This window comes from Rissa tridactyla, chromosome 2 (genome assembly GCF_028500815.1).
Source record: "Rissa tridactyla isolate bRisTri1 chromosome 2, bRisTri1.patW.cur.20221130, whole genome shotgun sequence".
NCBI classification, from domain to species: domain Eukaryota; kingdom Metazoa; phylum Chordata; class Aves; order Charadriiformes; family Laridae; genus Rissa; species Rissa tridactyla.
In genome coordinates, this window is record NC_071467.1 from 90,472,475 (window position 1) to 90,492,756 (window position 20,282).

The 20,282-nt window shown below is 42.8% G+C and overlaps 2 protein-coding genes across 6 annotated transcripts; both read left to right on the forward strand.

The window, feature by feature from the left end:
• The first annotated feature begins 98 nt into the window (after nucleotides 1-98).
• Nucleotides 99-9,409, forward strand: LOC128905851 (serpin B6-like). Of its 3 annotated transcripts, none has more exons than XM_054192429.1 (8): nucleotides 99-341; nucleotides 1,839-1,947; nucleotides 2,394-2,571; nucleotides 3,591-3,728; nucleotides 4,843-4,960; nucleotides 5,196-5,338; nucleotides 6,963-7,130; nucleotides 8,090-9,409. In XM_054192429.1, the coding sequence occupies exons 3-8, from the start codon at nucleotides 2,404-2,406 to the stop codon at nucleotides 8,492-8,494; spliced, it is 1,140 nt and encodes a 379-aa protein (XP_054048404.1). In that variant the 5' UTR covers nucleotides 99-341; nucleotides 1,839-1,947; nucleotides 2,394-2,403; the 3' UTR covers nucleotides 8,495-9,409. The 3 variants fall into 3 exon arrangements, with proteins under 3 accessions (XP_054048404.1, XP_054048406.1, XP_054048405.1); XM_054192431.1 differs by having other exon boundaries at nucleotides 324-448; XM_054192430.1 differs by lacking the exon at nucleotides 99-341 and adding an exon at nucleotides 365-509.
• Nucleotides 9,410-10,621: 1,212 nt separating this feature from the next.
• On the forward strand, nucleotides 10,622-19,652 carry LOC128905847 (leukocyte elastase inhibitor-like). 3 transcript variants are annotated; one of them, XM_054192423.1, is made up of 7 exons: nucleotides 10,622-10,774; nucleotides 12,349-12,524; nucleotides 14,553-14,690; nucleotides 15,511-15,628; nucleotides 16,233-16,375; nucleotides 17,129-17,296; nucleotides 18,272-19,652. In XM_054192423.1, the coding sequence occupies exons 2-7, from the start codon at nucleotides 12,357-12,359 to the stop codon at nucleotides 18,671-18,673; spliced, it is 1,137 nt and encodes a 378-aa protein (XP_054048398.1). In that variant the 5' UTR covers nucleotides 10,622-10,774; nucleotides 12,349-12,356; the 3' UTR covers nucleotides 18,674-19,652. The 3 variants fall into 3 exon arrangements, with proteins under 3 accessions (XP_054048398.1, XP_054048399.1, XP_054048397.1); XM_054192424.1 differs by lacking the exon at nucleotides 10,622-10,774 and adding an exon at nucleotides 11,162-11,501; XM_054192422.1 differs by lacking the exon at nucleotides 10,622-10,774 and adding an exon at nucleotides 11,544-11,664.
• The last annotated feature ends 630 nt before the right edge of the window (nucleotides 19,653-20,282 follow it).

Below are 20,282 nucleotides of genomic sequence, written 5' to 3' on the forward strand. Positions count from 1 at the left end.
AATAATAATAAACCCTCACGGACTGGTGACGTTTTCTGTCAGCTCTGCCACCAGAGGGAGGCAAAGGTGGAAAATCACCGGCAATAGCGAGGCGAGGCCAGCCGAGATACAACGGCAGTGAGAGGCCTGTGAGGGTGGCGGCCATTTCGCTCAAGGGGCTGCAGCCCTTCCCCACTGCAACGGCAGGGACCCAACGGCCATTTTGGCAAAAGCCCGGGGCGCGGCTGAGGAGAGGCCGAGCTTCCCCCATCCTCTCCCCCAGCTCGGCAATGCTTCCGGGGGAAGGGAAGGAAGGGCTGGGCCCGGGAGGAGGGGAGCAGGGGAGCGCGGTGCCCTGTGGGGTGAGTGCGGCGGCTCCGCTGTCCTGCAGGTTTTGTTATCTGCGGGAAGCTGGCGGTTTTTTAATAAGGAAGCGGAGGCTGCATGACATTGCTTCTATTATTTTTAGGTGTTTTTTCCCTCCTCTTTCGTGACGCGGTTTCTGCTTCTTGTCAGCGGGAGTTGTAGCGGTGCGTAGGGAATGCTTTCTGTGTGTAGGAGTGAGGGGGGCACCGCGGACGTGGAGTTTTAACTGGTGCGGGGGCGGAGGAGGGTCTTGTCCCTCCTTTCCCGTTCCCCAGCGCTACGCCCAGGCGAGTGCCAAGCCCTCGGCTTCGTGTGGCCGAGCGTACGGGCACGGCGACAGCTCCTCGGGGTTCCTCCCGGACCCTCCCCGCTCCTGCTGGGGCCGGAGCCGGCGGTGGTGGGGCCGCGGCGGGGCTCTGTCACCCCCCGTGTCCCACCGGAGAGGCGCGAAGTGGGGGAGCCGCTACCCGGAGCTGTCGGCGATCTTACCCTGCAAGTGTTTTAACGTCGTTCCCGACTCTCCAAATCCAAAATGACGCCCCTTTCCCTCAAGGAAGCATGCCGCGGGCTCAGGGGGTGGGAAAAGGGATGGCTGTGCCGCAGACCGCAGCTTCCTCTGTGGAGATGGGCACCGCCTGGTGCGCATCACCCCGGGTTCCCCCTCGGGCTGTGTTTGAAGCAGTGGGCGTGTGGCCGCGCTGAGGCAAGGAGAGGAGACATCCGCATATACCAGGCACTAGTCCATGCCGTAGTCTTGGTGGGATGTATCTCATGTGCCGCAGGCGAGCTGCGTCGTGCTCCGGCCAGGTTCCCCCATGGCAGAACTAGTAGCTGGGAGAGACGCTGCAGTGTGTATCAGCTGCTTAATCTGGATACAGCCTTTCTGTTCGTAAAGACTGTCCTAAAGCATAGGTGTCTGCTGCTGAGAACATATGCTTCACGTCCATCATGCTAGGAACACACAGGGTCAGGGCATCCAGAAACCTTTTCTTGGGTGGAAAATCATGCATGCAGAAACTTGTTCTCTCCACCTATTTGTTTGAGATAATGAATTAGTAAAATGAACTAGGTGTAGGTTTTGTATTTTGTGGCAACGTATCAACACTAGGCACGGCCTTAATGGAAAAGCAGAACACAGAAGCCTTTACTACCAGCTGATATCTTAAGATGTCTGCTGATGCTTATCTGTAGTTAACTCAGCATTGTAGTATTTATTGCTCCTTTTATAGGTGTGTGGTTTAATCCTAGGTTAGTTAACTACCTACACAGCTGATGTAGGTAGAGTATGACAGGCTTCAAGTTACACGTGTTTGAGTGTGCATGTACCACAAACTTATCTATAAGCAGATTTTTTTATTATGTGTGTTTCCGTGTTGTAGGCAATAAAATGGAACTGAAATGGACTTTGATTTTTTGTTGTACTGCAGCAGGAAATTACAGTAATCTGCTGTGCTGACCAAATAACTTTTTTCTTTTCTCTCTTAATCTTGTAGATCAAGTCATTCTGCTGACTTCTACCAGACGGGCTGTTAGGTTTAAACGCAGCGTGCACACATAAGAGTAAGCTGAAGGTAATTCTGAAGATATATAGACTTAGAGAAGGTAAGAGTTTCTAATTCTGCCATTCTGATGCCTAACTTTTTGCTCTGGTTTTCCTATAAAGGCAAATAATTGTCTGTGTGAAGTCAAAAGAGACTTGTTTTAATAAATCCTAAACAAAATGATGTTGTGTAGGCTAATCTCAAAAGATGTAATATTATTTACCCAGTGAAGAGTCTAATGACACCAGTGGGAATTGCTGTCTCTGTTACAGGTATGGGATTGAAATAGAAAAGCAAAAAATAAATCCCTAAAATAACTCAGGTGCCTAGTATAGGCTTTAAGGTGCTTGTTCCACCAAATCAGTTTTTCAGTGAGTTGATAGTTTTCCAGCCCAATTATGACGCTTGCTGCATAGTTCATACTGGGAAATGTAAAAGATAGAAATAACTTACCAGTTTGTATTCAAATAAATTTGAGCCGTTCTTGTTTTGTGTTTTATCTCCCAGGCTCTGAACCATGGACAGCCTCTGTGTGGCAAATACCACTTTTGCACTCGACCTCTTAAGAAAGTTGTCTGAGAACAAAAGCAGGCAGAATCTATTCTTTTCACCTTTTAGTATTTCTTCTGCTTTGTCTATGATTTTGCTGGGTTCAAAAGGTAACACTGAAGCCCAAATAGCAAAGGTATGTCTAAATAAACTTAGCATCTTAAATTTGGGAGCATATGAACAACAAATCTATTATGCCTGTTATCTGCACTTATGCTAAACTCTTATTGTTCTTCTGGTCTCAGAGCAGAGGTCTTCCTTTGGTATGTATATAAGCAGTACCTGTTTTTATAGGTACCTGAGCTTCCTTCAGTGTGAAATTAAGAGGCTCCTGGGTTTTATTGGGTGGGGTTTTTTGGTTTTTTTTGGGGCAGAGATCTTCTTTCAAGTTGTCATTAAGATGTACCATGGGCTTTTTGTAGGTTTGATTACTCTCTATTTACATAATATTTTCTTCTGTCTTCTTTGGGCTTGATATTAGACTATACATGTTCTGAAAATGTAGCCAGGCACATAAAAAAAAAAAAAAATTAAAAATCCACCCTTTATGCATGTAAAAATAGTGGCTGCACCTTGCTTAAATTTTTTTAAATTGCTCAGGTGGCAAATACCACTTGGCATTTATTTTTACATATGCAATTGACAGTATTAAATGCATAATCAGTCATTGTTGTTATGTTTACCTCTTTTTGCAAAGTGGGAGAAGACTATAAACATGTATCTTGTTTTCATTTAAATCTATAAAAGTTCCTCCAAAATGATACTATTCCCATAGTTGGAGATATTTAGAATCCATCTGGACACAGCCCTGGGCTATCAGCTGTAGATGGCACTAATTGAGCAGGGGGGTGACTTCCAGGGGTCCTTTCCAACCTCAGCTGTTTTGTGATCCTCTAATGCTTGACTTGAGTAAAGGAAGCTCCATGCTGCTGACTCTTCTGCATCCTAATTTATTACTTATACAACATCTGGCTGGGTGCATCACATGTGACTTGGATGATAAGCTCCAGATGGGAGATGTGATGAAAAATATTGTGGCTTCAAGTCACAGTTCTTAAACCCAAAAGTCATTTTAAAATAAAAAACCTAATTGTGCTGAAGCAAGTGTGTTTAGCAAAGGCATGGACTCTGCTGAGGATGTTTGTCTTTCTGCAGGTGCTTTCTCTGAACAAAGATGAGGATGCTCACAATGGGTATCCATCACTTCTCTCTGAAATTAATGATCCGAACACCAAATATGTACTGAGAACTGCTAACCGACTTTATGGAGAAAAGACATTTGAGTTTCTCTCAGTAAGTAACAATTAAGTTAGTGGTGTTTTTTTAGGATAATGTACTTGCTACCTGTTTCCTTCAGAGGTCAAAGGTAGGCTTTGGGCTTTACTTTCCAAATTTTCTAGGCTGAGGCCTACCAATGTGATAGATTGTGCCAAAGCCCAGTATCTGAACTTCACGGAGAAGCTCCTTTTAGATGGCTTATGATCTGAATGCACAACTGGTGCAAATCACTGTAAAATCCATCAAACTCTAAGTCTTCAGGGTTCCATAATCCATTCATTTTTTTTGGCTGTGGGAGAAATAATTGACGTATCTCTTTTCGCTTGAGTGTGTGTAAATATGATAAAAAGAATTGTTATTGCTTTTCAGCATGGGCAGTATTTTGTAGTTTTTCTGTTAGGTAAGTCATCCAGAGAACATACTAAGAGGAGTACATGACTCTTAAGACTTTCTTTATCAGATGAAGACTCTTCTTATCAGATGATCTGAATAAGGATAATAGGTATTGTGTTATACATGTTTCTTTAGATGGTTCCCTAGAAGCAATAAGATGTAAGGCTCTTGGTTTTTTTTTCCCAGGAGTGATATACAGTGATTCTTTTTATGAAGAATGCTAGTGTTTCATTTGTCTAATTGGTAAAATTTACATGGATTGTACTCTAAACCTTTGCATCTGTGTTACAAAGATCTAACTATATTAAACCAGAGATAAGGTATGTTTTTTCCCTCTCTAAGAAAAGTCAGTTTCCTCTCCGAATTAAAAGTTTGCTATTAGTCTGGGAGATTTAACAATGAAATTTATGTAGAGAGAAGCTTACAAAATTATGCGTTCTCTCACTGAAGCAAAAAAAAACCACCCTAAAAACTAGCCATGTAATTCTCAATTAAGTTATGTAGAACTTCCTAGCATAGTTAACAAGCCATTTGAGTTAATAACATACAGTGGACAATTCCTGGTTCAAATAGGTGGTATAAAACCTAATAGGAACATGTCAGACAAAACTTTAATGGCTCTATATGGAGTTGGGGAGCAAAAGCAGTCAGATTTTCTTGGTATATTTAAGAATCGTCTGTGGCTGAATGGCAGTAAAATATATTGCTAAAAAACTGTTCTGAATGTCCATGTCAGTCATTTATAGAGTCGAGTCAGAAACTCTACCATGCTGGACTAGAACAGACTGACTTTGTGAATGCTTCAGAGGATTCCAGAAAACAAATTAATGGCTGGGTAGAGGAAAGGACTGAAGGTGAGTGTTTTGCAGAATGCCCTGTTATATTTAATGGCAGCCAGGGCTTGGCTAAACAGCTGTTTCAAGATATAATATTGTGAATTAAAAAAACCCAAACATTAAGCTCTTGCTCTGTTTGGTACATAATCATCTTCTCTATAGTGTATTAATTACAGAGTATATACTATATTAGATAAGTTTGACATGTATGTAATTATTAAAAATTTGGGTTTTTTTCCTATGTATCATAAAGGTAAAATTCAGAACCTGTTGGCGGAGGGGATTATCAATTCACTGACCAGACTTGTGTTGGTGAATGCCATCTATTTCAAAGGCAACTGGGAAAAGCAGTTCAACAAAAGCAGTACAGCAGAAAGGCCATTTCATATTAACAAGGTATGATGTGCTAAAATGCTGATGATACACTGTTACTCCAAAGTACTCTGAAATGAATACATTTAACTCATAAGAAAAAAAAAAAATCACTCAAGCAGGGTTACCTTGGGTAGGCTGTATGAAATTCTTTATATCCCCTCCTTTAATATGAACACTCTCTTTGTGTAGTTTCTGTTAGGTTTCACACAATTTCTAGAAACTGTAATATAGCAATTAAGTATTTCTTTCATTCTGTCTCTTCTTTTCCTTTACCCTTCATGTTTATTAGAGAAGTAGCCCTCTATATAGTTAGAGAACTTAAAACAGAACTGAGGAGAAGAAAACAGTTGAGTGAAGTTGTCGGGCTGTTTGAGAGTTGTGAATAACTTCATAGAAGTCAGTGAACTTCATTATTTTAGCATAAAACTGGTGTGGATAAGAAAAGAAATGTTCCTTTAGGTTGCAGGCGAAAAAGAGCGCTTCTAGATGCGCAGGAACTTCTGAATGTAAGTCGTCTTCAGTCTATTATTATTTTAAGATCAGAGTCTTTAGGATCCAGGTAACTATTGGAGAAAGTTGTAGGGTTGGGGAATGCTGCCTTGGCCTATCCAAGGAACTCACTTTTAGATAGGCAAACAACTGCATATCTCTTTCCTTGTAAAACCAAATGGCTTAAGTTTGTATTTTCATCCTACTAATGACTAGCTACTGATGAGCTGCAGAAGGCTGCAAGTTGGTTCAAATGAGCAGTTGGAAATCCCATGAAGTTTTAAGCTAGTTATTTTACAATCTGTCCACTAGCAAAGATTTAGTTTAGCATCCCAGGAGCCTTTCCAACATTGTGTGACATTTTCTGGCTTTTGCCACTTCTTATGACTCGCTGGATAATTTTCACATGCTGTGTGGCCTTTTCATTGCTTTTCTGTCCTTTTCATATGTGTCATTGCTGCTGCAAAAGAATTTCTGCCATATTTGCTGTGGGCATTGTTTCAATGGGCTTTATTTTAAAAACAAAAATTACTTGCATGGTTATCTTGTGAAGGTAAGCGAGAAAGCAATGAAACCCTTAACCGAAAAGTAAACAATAGTAGCTGATGCTCCATGTGAAAATGGAAGGAGATAGCAGAGAATAAAATAGAGAAGAAAAATCTTCCCCCTTCTTACTATCCATGTGACTTAAGAATTCAAAATAATGCTCTAACTTTCTTGGCATTTTTAGTGTAATTTTAAAATATTTTAATTCCTCATTGTTATAGTGCTTGGAGCTATATGGACTAAAAATGAAAATACATATCTTAAAATTATTTTGTATTCATTTAAAGGAAGGAACACGGGCCCTGCATCTTACCAACTCTGTTTAGTGCTTGTCACTAGTTCTTAAGTGAGCAAATTTATGTGTCCTTATCCCTTTGCCTTAAAGGGGACATCACAGACATTTCCACATTAGTAACTAAAAAAATAAATCTCGGGAATCCTTACTTCTTATCTGTTGCTTTACAAAGGACAGTGGTGGGGCTGTACTCTGTGGTGTGGTTAGTTCTCTTTATCCAAATTCTAAAATGCCCTGAGTAACTGGACGCCTGCTTTGTATTTTGAGACCAACATACTAGCTCAATACTAACTGTTGACATCTCTTTATTTTTAGAATGAGACCAAGCCTGTGCAGATGATGTTCAAGAAGGATAGATTTAACATGACCTATATTGGGGACTTCCAGACCAAAATCCTTGAGCTCCCTTACGTTGGTAATGAACTCAGCATGATCATCCTGCTCCCTGATGCAATCCAGGATGAATCCACTGGCTTGGAAACCGTAAGTCGAGCTAAAGATAAAGACAGTCTTATCCTTCCAGGGAAGAGTAGTTTGATACTGAATATTGATATTGTAGTTCAATTCCAAAGCTATTATGTCACTGGTGCTCAACACCAGCTGAAATATCCCACACCTCCCTGCCCCCAAAGTGATTGGCATTCCTTGTGTCACTACTGGTCACACTGTGTGCTGCCCCCTTAGCCAGGGGCTTTGGAAGAAGACCTGACCCTCTTCAGGAGCAGAGGTTAGCTGTGGCTGTGGTGAAGGCATAGTATGATGAGCAGCATTTAGGGTAAGAGGGGATTTGGGGGAGTGCTTAGGAAGTCCTATAGCTTGTCCCATAGATCTTCTGTTCTGAACAGCCGGCAGATTGTCTCTGGCCCACCATCTGGAACCAGGCTCACAGGAAAGTGTAGGATCTCTTCTGTTTTGGAGATAAGTTTTGGCTATTTCATGCTCTGGACAAAGAATTTCTTAATAAGGCTTTCTAACACTGACTGCAAAGGGCATTGTGAGCAGACTTTTTCATTGGCTTGTCAAGCTGAAGGAGGATCCTGTGGTTAAGAGACGGTAGAACTGGGTTCAGTTCCTTTGGGACCTTGTCACCAGTTCTTCTGTGCCTTTGCTTCCCCTATGTAAAAAAAAAAAAAAAAAAAAAGGCAAACCACACAAAAACCAACCAAACAAAAAAAAACCCCACCAATCTAACGTGTTTATAAAAGTAAACTTTACGTGGAATGGACTGATCGTTATCGTATCTGCCAGAAAGCATATGGGATTGATCTCACTAGTTTCTAGTGAGAAGTATAACTTGACTTTTGACTTGAGACCCTCTAAAACCTGGAAAAAAAGATGCATATTATGCACTATGTAAACAAACACAGTAATCGCCGCTTTAAGCTATGTAAAAACTGACTCTCTTCTCATTTTAATTATGTAACTTTGGGGTTTTGCTTTAGCTGGAAAGAGAACTTACGTATGAGAAGCTGATAGATTGGATCAATCCTGAAATGATGGACTGTACAGAGATGAAGGTGTCTTTACCCAAATTTAAACTGGAAGAAAATTATGATCTGAAACCCCTTCTGAGCAGCATGGGAATGCCTGATGCGTTTGACTTGGGGAAGGCAGACTTCTCGGGAATCTCAGCTGGCAACGAGTTGGTGCTCTCTGAAGTAGTTCACAAGTCCTTTGTGGAAGTCAACGAAGAAGGCACTGAAGCAGCAGCTGCCACAGCAGGAGTGATGATGCTGCGCTGTGCAATGATCGTTCCAGAATTCACTGCCGATCATCCGTTCCTCTTCTTCATCCGGCACAACAAAACTTCCAGCATTTTGTTCTGTGGCAGATTTTGCTCTCCCTAAAAAGGAGATGTCATGGCAGAAGAGCCACCATTACTCAGTAATGTTCTGTTTCTTTACAAAAGGGCTGCTCTTTTTGCACTAATTGTCTCTTTCAACTGTGCCTGAATTTCTGTGGTCTTCATCACAGGCTTGACTAGAATAACAGACCCGCTTAGCCATACACAGCAACTGTCATTAACACCACCTCTCTTGCCCTGTGCACCCGAGTGCGGGGGTCTCTGAATTCTTGGTGACACACGAAACATCCCGCTTCCTCAATGAAAGCTTTGGCTGTCCTTGCGGTCCCCGTTGCACTTCTCTTTTTGTGGCCACCTGGCAGCAAGTCAGGCAGTGACATCTCATGAGAAAGGAAGAAGTTAATTCTGTTTCTGATGAGGCTGGAGCACATCTTTAGCTTCCTTCTCCCTTTTTCTTCCCATCCCTCTTTTTTTTTTTAATTTTTTGTTTTTTAATGCCGTGATACATTTCCTAGAGATGAAAGGAAGCTTTGGCAGCCTGTTCCCAGTGTTGTTAAGCATCCTGACTAAATAGGGGTGTGTTTTTGGATAATAACTGGATGAGCACTTAGGGAAGAATGGTAATAAAAGTATGTCTTTGTACCAAATGTCCTTATAGGGTATTCAAGGGGTGAGGAGCCTTGTTTTATCGCCACAGGACACCTGGTTTTATTACCTATCACCTAGTTTATCAGTCCTCTAACAAAGAATGTAATGAAAAAGCATATGGTGCCTATGCAATATTTAAATGACAAAGCTTTAATTTTTTGCTATTCTTAAATATTTTTTCTTATTCACAATGTCTGAAACATGTTAGTTTAACTGTATAATACCAAAGACACAGCTGAAACAGCTTTCCTGGTAACAGTGATTTGTTTTGCTGTTTCTGTTCCTGAGGTAATAAAAGAACTGAAAGTGCTGTAAGACTTTCTTTTTTTCAACTGTACATGATGCTTCTTTTTTTTTTTTTTTAATTTGTAGTATGAAGAAAACAGTTATTTCTTGATAAGAGTACAACCAGCTTCTATGTAGCAGAATCATAGAATGTGTTGGGTTGGAAGGGACCTCTGAAGGTCATCTAGTCTAACCCCCCTGCAGAAAGCAGGGACATCTTCAACTAGATCAGGTTGCTCAGGGCCTCATCAAGCCTGGCCTTGAATGTCTCCAGGGATGGGGGTTCCACCACCTCTCTGGGCAACCTGTTCCAGTGTCTCACCACCCTCATTGTAAAGAACTTCTTCCTAATGTCTAATCTAAACCTACCCTGCTCTAGTTTAAAACCATTGCCCCTCGTCCTGTCGCTACATGCCCTTGCAAACAGCCCCTCCCCAGCTTTCCTGTAGCCCCCCTTCAGGTACGGGAAGGTCGCTATAAGGTCTCCCCGGAGCCTTCTCTTCTCCAGGCTGAACAACCCCAACTCTCTCAGCCTGTCTTCATAGGAGAGGTGCTCCAGCCCTTTGATCATCTTTGTGGCTTTCCTCTGGACCTGTTCCAACAGGTCCATGTCCTTCTTGTGCTGAGGGCTCCAGAGCTGGACACAGTACTCCACGTGGGGTCTCATGAGAGCAGAGTGGAGGGGCAGAATCACCTCCCTCGGTCTGCTGGCCACAGTTCTTTTGATGCCCCCCAGGATGCGATTGGCCTTCTGGGCTGCAAGTGTACACTGTTGGCTCACGTCCAGCTTTTCATCCAGCAGTACCCTCAAGTCCTTTTCCGCAGGGCTGCTCTCTATCACATCATCCCCCAGCCTGTATTGATAATGAGGATTGTCCCGACCCCAGTGTAGGACCTTGCACTTGGCCTTGTTAAACTTCATGAGGTTTGCTCAGGTCCACCTCTCTAGCCCATCCAGGTCCCTCTGGATGACATCCCATCCCTCTGGCCTGTTGACCACACCACTCAGCTTGGTGTCATCAGCAAGCTTGCTGAGGGTGCACTTGATCCCACTGTCTAAATTATTGATGAATTAATTTAGGCACGTCATTTCCTGAACACTGTGCACCATGAAGTTTGGGGTTGCCCTCGCACGGCGGAGCCTTCCCAGCGGTGGGGGCCGCAGCCAAGTGTTTGTCACCGGGCAGGACCCGGTGCCAGCGCTACCTCTCCTTTCGTGCGCAGCTCCCAACCAAGGCTACTTGGTGCTCATCATCCAGGCGGTGCTAATTTGCCGTACAGTTTATCTTTCCCCGGGAAATCCGGGCCTCCCCCGTGGCCCGCCCCTCGCCCCGCCCCGACGGGGGCTCCGACAGCCCCGGCCACCTCCGCTCCGCGCCGGCCCAGGCAGGTAGGTAGGCTTCGGGGCGGGAGATCCCTGCCCCCGGGTGGGACGGGGTGATAACGGGACGAAAAGCAGATTTTTTTTTTTTTTTTCTTCCCCTTCCTTGTGACCGTTGTCCCCCCCCGCGTCTCCCCCGGCGGCGGGGTCTGGTCGGGGCGGCCGGCGGCGCTCGGCTGCCTTGGGGTGGGGGCTGTGAAACGGCTGGTTTGGGTGAAAAACTTGCACAGTGCGGTGGTGTGAGTAACCGAAAGTAAAAGCACTGTTTTGGGTCTGTGATTGGGTTTTTTTTTTTTTGTGTTGTTTTCTTTCTTCGTTGGTTTTTTTTTTTTTTTTTTTTGGTGGTTGGTTTTTGGCGTTGTGTTTGTGGGGTTTTTTTTAGCATAGAGCTAGATAAAAGAACATTGCAAAGATGCAGGACGTTTATCCTTTTGGCGGTGGAAGCAGATAGTGTTATTTTGCTAAAGACTGTGCTGGAACTACCCAAGTTCTGCTGCAGACTCCTCCGCGTAGCTGGGTCTGGACAGTACTTGCCAACAGCATTACTGGGCTGCTCCCCTGGTTGCTGGGGGCAGATGCACAAGTACCCGCGGCTAAAATGAAACCCCTTGAGGAGGGAGGAAACAAGCTAGATAACAGCCAAACCCCAAAGTCCAGCTGCAAAGAGAAGCAGGAGTCTGAGCTGGGCCAGCAGGAAGGTTTTCCAGCATCGAGCGGTACTGCTAGTAGCCCTTAGGTAGGTTTTTACACCTGCCCCAGCCCTCCCACCGGTCACCCCACCCCACTCCAAGGGCCAAAACACCGAGCGCGTCTCACCAAAATGAATCACTGCTCCGGCTGCCCGGTGACAGCTCTGAAGCTTGTTCTGTTCTGCGCTCCCCTTCTGCCTTCGCTAGCCGGTACGTTGCCTTCAGCTAGCCAACCCCCCAGGCTCTCTTGCCCATGTGTTTTGGGCTGCTCAGCCCTGTCCAGGACTCAGGTGTGTTTGTAGCTGGATACAGCGTGCAGGTAGCTCACTTGTTCTCAGCACAGCGGGCTGGTCAAAGTAGCGGTGCTTTACGCTGCTTGAAGGTAAGCGTACACTTAAGCCTTTGGTGGGATCGACACCTTTTCATGGCACGGTTTGTGCCATGAAGATGGGCAGCTTGCAGAAAGGTGTCTAAATCTCCCTGAGCAGTCGCTTTGAGCGTTTTCTGTGCAGGATTTGGGTAGAAGACTTGGGGGAAAGCTGCGTCAGTGAGCGCTCTGGGGTCTGCTGGGTCTGTGAGGCTGAAAGACTAACTTGCAATCCTGCCAGCACATGTACTTCCCATTTCAAGGTGGAAGGCAAGGAATTTTTTTTAAATAATGTCTTTAAAGTTAGTGTGATAGGGAAGGTTATATATACAATTTATGTGGGGAAAAAATAATGCTTTTTCAATGACGTGACTGATTTTTTTTTTTTTTTTTGACTGATAATTAAATTCTTGCTGTTTCTGTCCCCAGCTGCAACCAGATTGATGCAGACTCTACTCTGTGAGTCACACAAGGTTAGGATTTTGAAGAGTGTTTCCTGGAGTCCTTACTGTCTATTTATTTTCCAGCTATAACCATGGAGAACCTGCGTAATGCCAACAGCAGATTTGCACTCGATCTGCTCAGAAGGTTCAATGAAACCAACCCGGCAGGAAATGTTTTCTTCTCCCCTGCCAGTGTCTCTGCTGCTCTCGCCATGGTCCTTTTAGGAGCCAAAGGTAACACAGAGGCACAGGTGCTGAAGGTTAGTGAAAAAAGATTCTCTTGTGCTGTATCTTTTATTTACATTAAAAATTGGTGTGGTTTAGTGGAGGCAAAATGAGAGGAGGGTATTATTTTTATGTGCTCAGGACAAGATTTCTGTCATGGTCGCTGAGTCTTCCTTGGGCTCCTTTTTGCAGTTACCTTCTGCCTGCCCTGCTCCAGAGCCCCCTCTCCATATTTGCGATGGCCCCTGTTTCTCACTTCATTTCACTTATTAAGTTAATTGTTGAAGTAGGAAATTAATTTCATTAATTAATCAGTCTCCATTTAAATTGATTGGCGTTTCCAGCAGCAAGGCCTTATTAGTTTTCGTGAGCCGTTTTGACAAAGAACTATTGCTTTGTAATACAAGGTTACAAATGATATGATTACTGCTAATAACACTGTATTTTGTAAAAAACATAATAATAATAATATATAGTTTTATATTTAAAGCACGATAACTATCATAATACGTGATGATGCTACCTAATTATCGGTATCTTAGTAACAGCTAGGCACTCGGATATCTTGGAGGAGCTGAGCCCATATGCTTATTCTTACCATAGCCTGAAGTGAGGTGGGGTGGTTCTTAAAAGCAACTAATTACCAGTTGCAAAACTGGTGTACACAGGCGTGTGCCAGTTTCCCCTGAGGCCTCCTGCACTGAAAGGACTCGATCACTATTATTTTTTCCCTTTGTTAGGCTAACGCTCACTAGTGCAAAAGGGCATGGGAGGCTTCTCATTGCAGTCCTCGCCATGTATTTGCCTATGAATAATTTCACCTTTGTATTCTGGACTTTAGGAGGAACTGTTTTATACTGTTGAGTGCTGCCGTGCTTACTGAATAAGACAATAAAATTATTTTCTCACTGCTTGTACAAACAGACTTTGAACATATGTTTCATGTAATCAAACTGACAGCCCCGCCTAAGATAAACCTACTGACAGCAGAAATCATGCAAAAGGAACTTTGGGGAAAAAAAATACGTGTTTCAGCACAGTCACCTTCAATAATGCATGTTCCCGTACCATAATGCTTTACTTACAAAACCTTAGCTAGTTAAGGAGACAGTGGTTGGTAACTGTCAAGGGATGTTTGCGAGCATATAGAAATCTGTTTCTGTGATCATAACCCTATTGTAATTTGCCTCCGTGATGTTTTCCTCAGCAATTTGTATGCACATCGCAGCTTGCAGTAACGTGGGCAGCAAGGTCTGGCCAAAAAGCCAGCGAGATAAAATGAGGGCTTTCCTTTGAATCCAGTGGTTGTTTCGTAGTGAGCTTCCCTGCTGAGAAATACATGATTTAAGTTTTAATGTAAATGTCCCTGCTTTGGTCTAGTCTTCCCTCTCAATGAGGTCTGGCAGCTCTTGCTGTCCTATCTGTAAGCCTTGGCTAGCCAGCTTGCCTCTGGGAAAGGAGGTTCTGGTAAAGAGAAACTGCAGTAATGCATTTGATTTTTAAGATGATACAATTTTTTATATATATATATATATACACACACTTACAAAAGCAGTTATATTTTCATAAGCCCATAACAGATAATTGTTCTAAGTTTTCTTAAGACCTCGCCTTTCTTAAGTGCTCAGTTAAGTCCTGTGCTAGTTCTGATTGTGTGTTCTGAAAAGCAAAATCCCAGGTTCCCTTGGGCCAAAGGGTGAAGCGAGAAAGCTGAAGTGTCTCTGTGGCATCGTCTCTCTTTTCAGTTCCCCACCTGGGAATGAGTCCTCGTCGCCAGCGCTCTGCAGAGGGGTGGCACACAGACGTCCCGCAGACAGGACTCGGGGGATTATGATGAAACGGCTTCAGCCGTGACTGCGTATAAACCAGGTTAAGCTCCTGATACAGGCAGCGTAGCGCCGTTTCACTCACTCTTTGAGGTTTACAGAAGTCTCTAAGCAGCTTCCAGCTTCTTTTCTCATTCTTCAACTCACCTACCTGCTGGATCACACCCACCCTATAGATATACTGTATGTTCCTTAAAGACACTATTAGCAGCAGCTAGTTCACTTCTTTCATTTCAGACGCTTCATTTTGACGAAGTTGAAGATGTTCATTCAAGATTTCAGGCTCTGACTACGGATATAAACAGAAGCAACGCTCCCTATCTCTTACGACTTGCCAATCGGCTTTTCGGAGAGAAGTCCTACAGCTTTTTGCCGGTACGCTGGTGCAGATCATGATGGTGTGGTGGAAACCTGGTGGGGAAATGTAGCTATTTGACTATTTCGGAAGTAGAAATATTTCTAGGCATATTTCTAAACATGACTGGGCAGTCGACAAAAGTGTTGCATACATGCATGTGCATTTCCATATCTGTGGACATCTGTGCATCTCACCTAAAGGATGTAGCACAGCAAATCCTTTTCATTGCTTGTTCGGTTCTGCTGCTCTGGGGCTCAAGAGAAAAATGACTTGTCTAGGCTCTTAGTGTAGAGCAACTATCATAACATCCCGCTCTGTTGCAAGCAGCTTTGTCGGATGCAACCAGCTCTGTGTCTGTTGCAATCATCTTTTTTAGGATTTTCATTGGTCTAGTACCACATTGCTTAAATATTTTTGAAAACACTGTATTTCTTTGGGAGGGGATGGCCAACATGTCTGAGCAACATGCCTCTTCACCAGTGAATTATATCTTTGTGTGTACCTAGGTTGCTATTTTTACCCCTCTTCGGCTCTTTTGGAGAGTTTTGTTTTATTCTAGCTATGCTTGAGCCTATTTCAGGAGAATGACAGGTAAATATTGCAACACCTGCAGTAAGCACCCCATCAGCTCTGTATGTGACAGGTGTGCTATGAGGTTTACTCTGAGAAGGAAAAAAGAAACCCAACCCAATGCCAGAAACCCCGCAGGGAGCACACTGTTAGAGCCCTACCTCAGAGCGGGTGAAAATCTCTTTGACTGGCACCTTATCTACATCCTAAAGAGATGTTTTCTTATCTGCATGCACTGAAAGCTATTCTTATCGTTCCAAAATCTAGGATTTCCTGACTAACACTCAGAAATTATATGGAGCTGATTTGGCTACAGTTGATTTTCTTCAGGCTTCTGATGAAGCCAGGAAAGAAATTAACCAGTGGATAGAGGAGAAAACTGAAGGTAAACTACTTTGGTTAATGAAGTAACTGTCTGTGTTTTCATACTTCGGGAGCTGGAATAGGCTTTATTTCCTTCCACCTTTGGAACAGTTTAATTTTACTCTGGGATATTCACTTGATGCATTGACAGAACCAGACAATACCTAAGCAAGAGGTTTAAACAGTTCCATAAGTCTTGTGACTTTTCCGTTATTTGTGTTCAGGCCGGTGAGTGCAGGAGAGATGCCTAAATGTAGATTTATACTCATGAGTTGGAGAATTTGTTTTAGAGAGTCCCTGTCCGTATTGTGTATATATATCTCTAAACCCAGTAATCCTAAATGCAGGCGTTCTCTCATTCGTGCATGATGAGTCATACATGACTGTTTAAGCTAAAAATATTACATTTTCATCAAATTACTATATATCAAAAGTTACAGTAGTGTATACTATTAAAAAGGACGGTGAAGTAGAGAGACAGGTACTGAAACACGCTTTATTACAGTACTGGACTAGAGTTTTATAGTTGTAGTATTTCTATGGCATCAGTTTCTTCATGTACGTTTTATATGCCATCATCTTATTAAAAGATTTTGTTGTGACTTTTTTTTCTGCCCTCTCTGAAGGTAAAATCCCTAATCTGCTGTCCGAAGGCTCAGTTGACAGCATGACCAGGCTCGTGCTGGTGAATGCTATTTATTTCAAAGGGAACTGGGCAGAGAAATTTAATGAAGCCGACACCACTGACATGCCATTTCGGTTAAATAAGGTAATGCAGATATGTCTTGGTAGTATATATCTAACAAAAAGGTCAAATAACTTAGGTGCTAAAGTTAAGTTCTGCTTACAGATAAAATGATAAAACAAAATAGAAAGTCTTGCATGAATGTTTTCAGTTCACCCAAAGGGTTTTTTATCGATTTTAGTATTTTTCTGTATTCATTGAGCTATTTGTTCTCTCACTTACTGGAATAGTAGGAGAGATAATTCTCACGTATAGATTTAGGACCCTGCCGGTGCCTAGCAGAGTTTCTGTCTGCTAGCAGTTTCGGCTGCTGTGAGCTCTGCCTCTTTGTGATGCTGGGTAAACACTATTAAAATGATTGCACATTTTGTTTAAGCCCCATTTTCTTCTATATTCTGCTTGTGTCAACAGCTTTACAAGATACTGTGTACAGTCATCTGCTTTATCCTGAACAGAGTTGATCTTTCTTGACTTTTAACGTTGTCCTTTTGGGGGCTACAACAATATAAAGGTACCGGAACTCAGAAATCGTTTCAGTTTCTGCGAGGACAGTGGCGTAGAAGCCAAAGGAGAACCAAATATAATGCAAACTCATTATGTCTGCAGAAGAAACTGCTATTAAACAGGCAGTCGGGAGTCTGATGAAGGCAGTTTTATAGTCACCTGATATAATGGAGGAAGAGTTTTTGTAAGGAAGCAATTTTTAACTTGCTTGCTATCAGTTCTTTACATTAGTATTTTCTTAACTTTTACTTTTGGTACCTTGTATCCCTCCAGAATGAAAGAAAGACAGTGAAAATGATGTATCAGAAAAAGAAATTTCCTTTTGGGTATATCCCTGAAGCAAAGATCCGCGTTTTAGAGCTGCCTTACGATGGAAGAGAACTTAGTATGATCATCCTGTTGCCTGATGACATTGAAGATGACTCCACTGGACTGCAGAAGGTGACCCACCTAAGCTAGTGCAGTTTAACGGACAAGTTCAACCATTCAAAATTAAAGCCTTAATGAACCCATGTTCTCAGAGCCCCATATCTATTAAAGCATTGTTTTAGACAATGCTCTACTAGCACGGCAATACAGAATACGTGCATGTGCTGCATCAGGAATGTTCCGGTTGTGTTCTGGGTTTGTAGCTTTGGTTCGTGTGTCCTTTGGCTTGCTGAGCTGAACCATGAGGGAGACTGTGAAAACGAAGTTAACGATGAGAATCATAGAATCATAGGGTTGGAAGGGACCTCTGGAGATCATCTAGTCCAACCCCCTGCCAGAGCAGGGTCACCCAGAGCAGGTTGCCCAGGAACGCGTCCAGGCGGGTTTTGAATGTCTCCAGAGTTGGAGACTCCACCACCTCCCTGGGCAGCCTGTGCCAGTGCTCTGCCACCCTCAAAGTAAGGAAGTTCCTCCTCATGTTTAGGTGGAACTTCCTATGCTCAAGTTTGTGCCCATTACCTCTTGTCCTGTCCCCTTTAATGACAGAACTTTTCTTTCGTTACCTGTGAAAGTTTTTATTTTCTTAGCCCTAAAGTAGTGAGACTGCTTTCCATTAAATGAGCAGGAACACATCCGCTTCTTCGAGCTCTCTGGTGATTATTTTTGTTACTTGTTTTTAATTACATAATTCCATTTAGTTAGATTAAACAGTAAGAATGACCGGGGTTAGTTGCTATCAGCGCATGTTTTTCCCTTCTGTACCTTGCAGCACAAAGCAAATGTCTGCATTGCTTTGTAAAGTAAGAACTGCACTGACTCCATTTAACTTTAATAGCATTTGTTTGATCTATACAGAGCTATCAAAGATATGGGTATGGTAATTTTTGTATAGTTGCTTTATAGTTGTATAGCGCCTTGTAAATGTTACTGAAAAGGAAATATTCCTACACTGGTGATATGTAACTATCTCTGTCTCTTTCATTCTAGCTGGAAAAGGAGCTTACCGTAGAGAAGCTCCAGGAATGGACACGTCCAGAGCATCTGTATTCCTCTGATGTTCATGTGCGTTTGCCAAAGTTTAAGCTAGAAGAAAGCTATGACCTTAAATCAGATTTAGCCGCTATGGGCTTGTTGGATGTGTTTGACAATGGCAAGGCTGACTTGTCAGGAATGTCAGGGGCACGTGACCTCTTTCTCTCCAAAATTGTCCACAAGGCTTTTGTAGAAGTGAATGAGGAAGGCACAGAAGCTGCAGCTGCCACTGCTGGCATTGCTATGCTCTGCATGGTTATCGAAGAGGATTTCAATGCTGACCATCCTTTCCTTTTCTTTATTCGCCACAACCCAACACAAAGCATACTTTTCTTCGGCCGATACGCTTCTCCATAAAAGAGAACTTGGCATTTGCAGACCAGTTCCTGCTGTAGTCAATGAAAGCTTTGCTCCCAAGCAAGTGGGATTTTGATGTAGGAAGTTAACGCTCCTGGCTTGAGTTCCTGGTAACTTCGACTGAGATTCTGCCTTTCCCATTAAAACAGTCCCAGAGAAACTGAGGAATAATTTTTTTTCTTTCTTGAGATTGACATAATCTTTAATAACTAGGAAAATTTTAACCGTAGGCAGAAGAAATCTTTTCAGATTGGACTAGAAATACCCTTGAAAGAAACTTGTGCCTTTTAAAGCATGGGATCACCCTGTATGCATCCTTGTGTGGGTTTCTCTGTGTTGGCAGACCCCTGTTGTGATAAATTTCTAATAATCTAGTCATTCCTTATGCATGTATACTAGGATGTTCTTGCAAAGGTATTCCTCCTCTAAAGTCTTGCTTTCCAAAGATATCTTAGGCACCAAAAGGCATGTTCCTGAACAGCTGAGTTTACCCAATTCTGTCGTGAACTAGAAGGTCAGATAACATTTGTTTAGAGACAGCTATTAATAGAGAAAGGATTAGGCTATTTAAACAAAAGTAACCCCTTCCAGTCATTAGCCAAAAAACTTGTGGCTTTTGAATGAGGAGGAGGAGAGGAAATGAGTAACAACTCTAGGTGACATGTTTAAGGAGGATTTTTAAAATGTGTAGTCTGGCGCCTTTTTAGTTATTGAAAAACGTGAAAATGTGTCAGGACTTAGAGGTTTTAGGTGCTTGAAGCTAATGGATGCCTTGCTGCAAGTTCAGAAGCTTTCAATATGACATTAGATTCTGGCCAGAACCTATGTCATCCTCAAAAAATACTGCAGCTTCCCAGAGGATGACTGTGTATAATCTGCAATAAATATTTGATAATGTCTCTTTACATACCAAGGATTCAGCATTTACAGAGCTGACTTCCACTGCCTCTTTATACACAACAGCCGTATGCCTGGGAGCCACTGTCGTCTGTGTTTATTTCTGGAGGTTATTTGCTTGTGTATATCTTGGGTACTGTAACATTTGCCTTCACAACCTCAGTTCTAAGCGGGGCACAATAATTTCTGTAATTGCAAACTGTATATTAACTTTGTCTTTAAGCAACAAATAAAAATCTTCTTCTTAAACTTGTGTTCAAAATGGAAATTTCTGCGCACAGTTTAGTATTTCGGAGTACAAAAATAACTGTCCACCTGAAGGTTAGCTCCAAAGAAAACCACCGGTGCAGCAGGTGTGATCAGCTGTATGAAGTCCTTGGCCTGCTCGGAGTAGGGGAAAATACCGAAAAACAAATTATTCAGTAGAAGAGAGGATTGTGTGAGCCATCAGCTTCTGCTGTCAGTGTAATGACCCCAGCTGGTAGCACCTGCAGGGAGCAGGGAGAGAGGAACGGTTACTATGAAATGACACAAGCACTCGGTCTGCACGTTAGTAAGCGTGTTTCCGTGTGTCAGCAATACCTCAGTTGCAAAGGCTCTGGTAAATTGGTAAAGGAGAGCGTGTATTGCAGAGTGCAGATGCAAATATAACCCCTTCTGTGCTGAACGCTTTGACAACCCAATGCTTTGCAAATAGGCGGGAAGAATATTA